Here is an 8,367-nt window from a genome sequence, read left to right as displayed (position 1 = left end):
TCCTCCGGAAATTCTGTTTCTTTGTTACTAATGTTGTGGCCCCACCCCATAACAAAGAAACAGAATTTCCGGAGGACGAGGCCCAGGAATCAGGATTTTAAAAAGATTCCCAGGTGATTCTAATGTGCAGCTAAGGTTGAGAACCACTGACTTAAGGATACTCCACTAGGTGAGCATCTTTAACCTCTGCTCAGACTCCCCCTACTGAGCACTCCCCTCTGCCTTAAGTGAGATTTAGACCCATCATTCATTATTTTTATAAATAGTACTTTAAAAGAACTTTAAAGCAACACTGAATGCAGCTAGGTACCTTTCTTCCGCTGTCTCAGCTGATCCTCAACAATAGGCTATCTGGTCTTAGCATAGAGACTGGCCACCTTTTATTTATAACTGAACCAGTGCTTGGCCTTGAACTCTCCAAGCCTTCAGGCTGCTGGAGACATTGGGCTGAGTAGGTGTCCCAGCCTCTGTGGCGGGGCTCTGATAATGTTGCCAACTTAGCCGCAAGAAGCCTCCCCCAGTTTTGTGTCCTTTGTGGCTTGCTTCCAAAGCAGTTCTGCTCTGGGTATTGTCTCCTTGGGGATGGAGGAGAGAGGTGGAGCTCTCAGTGGGAGTGGGGCTTGAGGATTCCTGCCTCACTTGTTCCTTTGATCAGAAGGTACTGTCTTCTCACCCATTCTTTGTTTCTTGGAATAAAATTGGTTCTCTGCTTTTGCACCCTAATCTGAAATTTCACTTATTTTTGCTGCTGTTGAGCCTGCGATTGGTATAGACATTGCTAGAGTTAATTAGCATCCCTAGGTCTTTAGCCTCAAGCTCACAAATTGCCCCAATTAGTGTGAGGTCGCCAAGTTTCCGCTTATAGCAGAGCCTTTGAACATAAGTTTAATTAAGGTTCAACACTGATTTCTCCTCGTTGTCCTCTCCCATTTGAGAGGGAGCACGTTGAAAATTGGCCTTAATGTCAGTAAGTCGGGAGGAGCAGTGACTAAGAAGCCAAGGGTGACTCACAGGGAGTTGGGAAATAGGAGTCCTGGTGCTGGGTGACCTTGGATGTCATGTGTCGTCACTGTTCACCGGACAGAGAGGTATTAATGCACCAACCCGGCCTCCCGAGTTTGTCATGAGAAACAAAGGAAGGGAGAATTCAGAGGACCTGACTGCTTTTGCTCAACTCCAACTCGTTTTCCCCAGGTGCGTCCTTCAGCAGAGCCCATTACCAAATTCCGATCTCCGTATGAGGAGCAGCTGGAACAGCAGAGACTGGCGGTGAGGCGCGCAGAGGAGGCCCAGCGGCTGAGACAGCACCAGGAGGCCCTGCACCAGCAGAGGCTGCAGGGACACTTGCTGAGGCAGCAGCAGCAGCAGCTTCTGGCACAAGAGATGGCCCGGCAGAGGCAGGCCCGGCATGAGGAGGGGCGGCCACAGCGCCCCGAGCAGCTACGGTAGCCTTCTGATGAGTTTGGATAAGCCCTCCTCTGGTTTTAGAAGCGGATTAAAAACAGCTTCGTGCATTTGTTATCCGTGCACTTGAAGGGCTTCTATTGCTCCTGTAGCTGAGGCAGAATTAAATTCCAAATGTTGAATTTTAAAAATAACCAACATTTTTTTTTATCTGCTTTAAAATGACAGTTTAGGTCTCAGAATAATCTGGCAGGTTTTGTGCCGGATTTATTTTATCATTTGAAAGGTAGTTTATTGTTTTTAAGGTGTCCTTTGAAAGTATACCTGGCAACCTAATTGCATAAGCTTTTTAAAGAAATTTGTATGGCTTTTTTAAAAAGTTGAAAAATTAGTTTATTACTGTCCTTAAAGATAAATGACTTACGTCAAACTGTGCTACTTAATTTGTGTTGCTGAGTTCATAATGTTTGTGCCCTTGCAGGCAGCAAGCTCATTATGATGCTATGGATAATGATATTGTTCAGGGACCAGAGGACCAGGGCATCCAAGAAGAAGAAGGAGGTGGTAAGACTTCTTAGATGATGAATGTTTTAATAAAAGCGCTTGGTAATATATATCAACTCAGAGTTCTATGCATCTCTGAGTACATGCAAAGGAGACCTGTGTTCTGTGTATCTTTTTATTAATCCTTCCTGTATTTTTCGTAATCCTTCCTGAGTTTTTCTTAAACCTCCCAAATAGTGCACATTCGTAGCCAAAATTGCCCAAGGTAACGCTCCCTCTGCAACATTGCAGCGTAGGAAATAAATAGTAGTCCGAGCTTTTGCATACTAAACCGTTATTTCTGACACATTATCATAAGACCAGGATGCTCTGGGAAACGTCTTCATTTTCTCCTTACCTTGGAGGCTTTTGGATCATGGCCTGAAAAGTTTTCAAAAATTAAGTCAATAGTAGTTTTCCTTTATAGTGTGCCCCTAGTATGTAATTTATCCAATATTGCTCTCCCCGACAATAGAACTGGAAGTAACGGCCTCTCTGAAAACACTAGCACTTAGATATGTATCCTTTCTAAAGTCTAAAGGAAGGTGATTACCCAGACTCCCTCTATAGCCTATTCTCAGAGTTTATAGCCCTTATACTTAGGGAATTTTTTTCCTTCTGTCAGCACTTTAAGCTTTTTTTTTTGTTCTATTATCAGTAAGACTAGAGAATGGTTTGTTCACTTCTTTATTTAATGAGTCCTTGGGAGCACTTGACACCTGATGGTAAGTTATCCTGCGTCTTTATTTCCTATAGGTCAAATGCTCTCCGTATACTTAACCTTTCCTCTTATAGCTTACTTAAAAAGTTATTTGTGCCCTAGCTGGTTTGGCTCAGTGGACATAGCATCAGCCTGCGGACTAAAGGGTCCTGGGTTCGATTCCAGTCAAGGGCACATGCCTGGGTTGCAGGCTCAATCCCCAGTAGAGGGTGTGCAGGAGGCAGATGGTCAAAGATTCTCACTCATCATTGATGTTTCTCTCTCTCTCCCCCTCTCCCTTCCTCTCTGAAATCATTAAAAATAAATAAATAAAAAGTTATTAGTTCTCGTTATGCTCTTATCTAAATTCTCTTTATCAAAATACCTTCTTCAAAAAGCAGCAAGTAAATGCCTGTGTAAGCATAATGTGGACGTATTTGTGTTATGGCGTGGTGTCAGAAAGCACAGGATGGGCAGTGTTTGTTTTTTCGTTCCACACATGGGTTGTGTTTTCCTTTACTTCCTGAAACAGTGTCAATTTCTACTTTTGGTACCTTGACATTTCCCCTGATATTAACCAAAATTAGTTGGTAATTTTAGCAATGTCTAGTTGACTGGGCTTTCTTTGAGAGAGTTTTGATTATTTTTTTGTTTGTTTTTTTCAAAATGGAATGGGGATGGGGGTGGGAAATTGCAGTTTCTGTTATACACACTTGTTTCAGAGACTTAGAATGGTGCCACTCACCCACATGATCTGCTTAGACATGCAGTCTGGGAAAAGGACATGGCGTTATCAGAAAAGCTGGGAAGTACGTCTTACTTTGTTTCTTTTTTTAAAAATATATTTTTATTGATTTCAGAGAGGAAGAGAGAGAGGGAAAGAGATAGAAACATCAGTGATGAGAGAGAATCATTGATGGGCTGCCTCCTACATGCCCCACATTGGGGATCGAACCCATAACCTGGGCATGTGCCCTCACCGGGAATTGAACCATCATAGGTTCATAGGTCGATGCTCATCCATTGAGCCAGGCCAATGAGAAGTACCCCTTACTTTGAATTAAACTCACAGGAGGAAGAGATTGGGTGAGTGGTCTCTGGAAAAGCCTCCTGGTGGCTTTTGTTTAGTGAAAGGAAAGCATCCTGTCTGATTCGTCTTGGCTCATGTTAGTTCCTTTGATTTGCTAGCCTATGAGAGAGACAACCAGCACCAAGATGAGGCAGAGGAAGACCCAGAGAACGGCCACAAGCCTCGAGGACAGGGGCTCCAGGAGGCGGACCCAGACTCTGAGGCAGATGTAAGTGTCCTCTCTTCTGGGCATGACACTTGGAAACCCACAGGCAGAAAGGGAGCTGGCAGGTTTGCCGCACACCCGGCCTTTGGCTCCAGATACGCCTGTTATTCCATCAGCACAGGAGGAAGGTGGCTTGCATCATAGGATGTGAGCAGAGTTGTTAACTGTACACCATGGAGGGTGTGTGTGTGATGAGAATGGGTTCAAGTTTGCTCTGGGAAAACACCAAAGGATTCTTTCCCTGATGAATAAATGAAAATTAAAAAATAAAATAACAGCAAAATTGAAAGGCACTGAAAGATGTAGTAATCTTGAAGGATGGGAAAAAAAGTCAAGTGTGGGAGTTGGAGAGAGAACCAGAGAAAGGAAATGAACTATCATTGAGATTGATGAGCAATCTGCTAGGGTGGTATGTACGTCAGTGACCATTTTCATAAAATCATGGATAAGAATGTGTGGTTTGAGAAGTGAAAACGTTGCTCAGGTACCATGGTGCTGTATTGCATTTACCAAAAGAGGACCAAGACTCCCAGTTCAGGTTGTTGTCTGAGGCCTTGGCCTTGCCTGTGGGTATAGAGAACAAATGCTGGAGGGGTGTGTTCTTGTGCTTATGTGTAGGTGTTTTGTACAACTTACTGCAGCTTTCCTGTCCTCTTTTGCTAGTAAACCAACCACCGTGTTTATAAAATTTAGCCTGTGCTGTCCCATGGGCCCTGTTTATATTGACCCCGTGGATTAAAAAAAAGGCTCCCCGTGCTTCCTTGATTATTGTGGAGAAAGTCGTCCTGATGGCTGCCTAAAGCCACCGTGATGGAAACGGCTTTCCCACTCGACTTGCATGGAGAGATGGCAAAACACATTTGCCTGCCAGCCCTGGAATTAGCATTTTGAAAGAATGCCCCAGGAAACCCTCGTCCTGAAATATTTTCAGGAAAGAGCAAGAGCTGGAGAGAGTGTTGAGTCTGAGAGAGCAGGAGAGTCTGAGAGAGCAGGAATGTGAAAGAGCAAGGGAGTGATTGTGCAAAAGCCAAGAGTGTGCCTGAGAGGGATGAGGGGGAAGGGAGAGGGAGTATCCAGTTAGTGGCATCCAGAGGATGTTGAGTGCTTTGGTGACTTATAGTCTTTTGCTGTTGTCATCAGTTTGTTTGTTCTGAAGAATACACAGGAAACATTGGCCTCTCTTCTCCACCATGCCTTCTTTAAATTAGAAATTGTTAGCCTCCTTGTCCCTCTTTTTGTCTTATCTATTTCATTTATTTTTTTCTTTAATGCTTTTTATTTCTAAATTACATTTGACACACAATATTATATTAGTTTCAGGTATACAACATAGTGATGAGACATTTACATAACTTATGAAGTGATCACCCTGGTAAATCTAATACCCATCTGACACCATACATAGTTATTACAATACTAGAGGCCCGGTGCATGAAATCTGTGCACTCGGGGTGGGGGTGGGGGTTCCTTAGCCTGGCCTGTGCCCTCTCGCAGTCCAGAAGCCCTCAGGGGATGTCTGACTGCCACAGAGACGGGAGAGGCTCCCACCACTGCCACTGCGCTCGCCAGCTGTGGGCCTGGCTTCTGGTTGAGTGGTGCTCCCCCTGTGGGAGCACACTGACCACCAGGGGGCAGCTCCTGCGTTGAGTTTCTGCCCCCTGGGGGTCAGTGCATGTCATAGCGACTGGTTGACTGTCTAGCCCAGGGGTCCTCAAACTCCGGCCTGCGGGCCATATGCGGCCCGCCGAAAACATTTGTTTTTTTACTTCAAAATAAGATATGTGCAGTGTGCATAGGAATTTGTTCATAGTTTTTTTTTAAACTATAGTCGGGTCCTCCAATGGTCTGAGGGACAGGGAACTGGCCCCCTGTTTAAAAACTTTGAGGACCCCTGGTCTAGCCCCTGGTGGTCAGTGCTCCTCATAGAGTGTGGTTGAGCGCCCTTAGCATATCATTAGCATATTACGTTTTGATTGGTTGAACTGATGACTGGACGACCAGACACATAGCATATTAGACTTTTATTATATAGGATTATTAACTATATTCCCATGCTGTACTTTACTTCCCCACTACCATTCTGTAACTACCAATTTATACTTCTTAATTCCTTCACCTTTTCCCATCTTTAGGGAGGTATAATTGATCATCTAGTTATTTTATTAGGATACTAGAGGCCCAGTGCACAAAATTCATGCAAGAGTAGGCCTTCCTTCCCCCGGCTGCCGGCACCTACTTCCCTCTGGCACCCGGGACCTGAGCTTCCCTCCAGCCACTGGCAGGCACCCGGAACCCGGGCTTCCCTCTCAGCACGGCTTCATCCAGAAGGTTGTCCGGAAGGACATCTGATTTATTAGCATATTATGCTTTTATTATTATAGATAACAACCAGGCCTGCTCAACCTTACTCATTACTTGAGCAGAGTTGGAGCTAGTGTGTATGTTCTTATTAACTTTTGCAAAAGGTTTGCTATTTCTTTCTGAAGAGAATGTGTGACATTTTTTTCTATTTCCACATGAATTATTGATCATGCACAAAAAGAAACCCATATGACAAGAGATGGTGCAGTACCTGGAGTTTAGTGTACAGGTGGCACCAGCCCGCTTTGCGCGCGCACCTCCGCACCTGAGTTTTTTCCACACTGCGCCTCCTCTGAGCCTCGGTGTGCTGTTATTTTTCCTTCTAGTTGAAGAGTCTCTCCTCAGCCAGCCTTCCTGCGGTTCTGGGTGATGTCCGTTCCGTCTTTTAGTTGTATTTTTGAAGTGGTTGTTTGCGGCAGCAGTCTCCGGTGTTTACCTATGCCGCCATCTTGGTCTCTCCTCTCCACATGAATTATTGATCATGCACAAAAAGAAACCCATATGACAAGAGATGGTGCAGTACCTGGAGTTTAGTGTACAGGTGGTGATCTCTCGGTCTCTATCTTCCCAAGAAGAGTGTCATTTGCACTTGAATAAGGTGTACAGCCTGGATGTACAGATGATAGTGCAGCGGAGGCTGCAGTGAGCTCTCCAACATGCCCAGGGCTCTGAAGTGGATTGAAGTAGAGTCTGTCTGGAGAACGCCACTAGTGAGGAAATTCTACTGTGAGGCATCTCCACCTCCAGAGCATTTGCTGCTTCGGTCAAGTGTCCTACTGATGACACTGGAGCGATGGGGAAGCCACACACGCATCGCCTTTCTGCCCAGCTCAGGCTCTAAAATCGGAATCTTTATGAGGCCATGTATTATTTTGAAAGGCGCTTTGGGAACTTAAGTGGAAAACCAAGATAATTTTAAAGCTGGTAATATGAAGGGAATTTGTTGAACATAGGAACTGAGAACTACTTGGGAGGCAGGGTGGGTTGGGGGAGATATTTTTCAAAACATATTGCCAAGAATGGGTTAGCGTGGTTCTCATTGTCCTGTCCCCGGCCAGTGCAGATCTCTCAGGATCCTGACAGTGTTCATTGTAAAGAAATGTCATCTGTACTGGAAACTGATCATTGACTTTTAAAATATATATATGTATATTTTTAAAAATCTTTATTGTTGAAAGTATTACAGATGTCCCCTTCTTTTCCTCATTGACCTCTTCCAGCCTGCCCCTACCCCAAACCCAGGCCTTTACCACACGATTGTCTGTGTCCCTGGGTTATGCATATATGCATACAAGTTCATTGGTTGATCTCTTTGATCATACTAGGGGTGATCATTTACTTTTGAACTAGCCCCCTTCCTGCCTTCTCTGTAGCCTCTTCTTGGGTCCTTTCCGGTGTGGGCCTTCTTTCTCTTCAACTGCTTTTTCACCCACTTACCTGGAAAAAGTTGCTTTGAAGGAAAGCTTGTCTGTATAAAAATCAGCACACCAGTGACTGAAATTATCGTTTGCCCATCTAAACCTTCCATGTTAATTATTTCTCCTACTTGGTCTTTGGGTTTTTATTAACTGTTTTTCTGGTGCCTATTTTGTGATGCCCCCATTACTTGTGATAGTGAAGTGTTGAGGATCAATTTGGAATCCCTTAGAGAAGAGAAGTGCCAATCATATTTCATTCAGATTCCTCAGCCTCTGACAGACAACGCAGGAGTTTTATCTTCTGACGGTGGGGTGTGTACTTGTGCGACTTGGCGCGGGTAGACCTGAGCCATCCTCTGAAGGACCATTTCATTTTCTGCCCGCATGCGGCCTTTCAGATGAAATTAAACTTGATCCCGGGTTTTGAAGTGGTGGTTGCTTTTCATTAAAATTTTACAGAGGGCAGCTGTGGAGGACATCAACCCCGCGGACGACCCTAACAATCAAGGCGAAGACGAATTTGAGGAGGCCGAGCAAGCGAGAGAGGAAAACCTGCCAGATGAAAATGAAGAGCAAAAACAAAGGCATCAAAAGCAAGGGAACGCGGAAATGGAGGAGCATTTGGTGGTAAGCAGAGGCCATTCTG

At 44.7% G+C, this 8,367-nt stretch overlaps 1 protein-coding gene and 1 long non-coding RNA gene across 2 annotated transcripts in view; both read left to right on the top strand.

The window, feature by feature from the left end:
* The window catches only part of GOLIM4 (golgi integral membrane protein 4), a 76,462-nt gene that overhangs the window by 57,324 nt on the left and 10,771 nt on the right, over positions 1-8,367 (top strand). Inside the window, exons 11-14 of the mRNA XM_014533561.1 lie at positions 1,195-1,445; positions 1,886-1,965; positions 3,836-3,945; positions 8,181-8,348. Coding sequence (XP_014389047.1) covers positions 1,195-1,445; positions 1,886-1,965; positions 3,836-3,945; positions 8,181-8,348 — 609 coding nt within the window. The remainder of the gene's footprint in view (positions 1-1,194; positions 1,446-1,885; positions 1,966-3,835; positions 3,946-8,180; positions 8,349-8,367) is intronic.
* Positions 6,345-7,483, top strand: LOC106724829. Its single transcript, XR_001360660.1, has 2 exons — positions 6,345-6,532; positions 6,845-7,483. It is a non-coding gene; the product is annotated as an uncharacterized LOC106724829 (long non-coding RNA).

The sequence above is a fragment of the Myotis brandtii genome, unplaced genomic scaffold (genome assembly GCF_000412655.1).
Source record: "Myotis brandtii unplaced genomic scaffold, ASM41265v1 scaffold99, whole genome shotgun sequence".
NCBI classification, from domain to species: Eukaryota; Metazoa; Chordata; class Mammalia; order Chiroptera; family Vespertilionidae; genus Myotis; species Myotis brandtii.
This window is presented reverse-complemented; position numbering and strand designations above follow the sequence as displayed.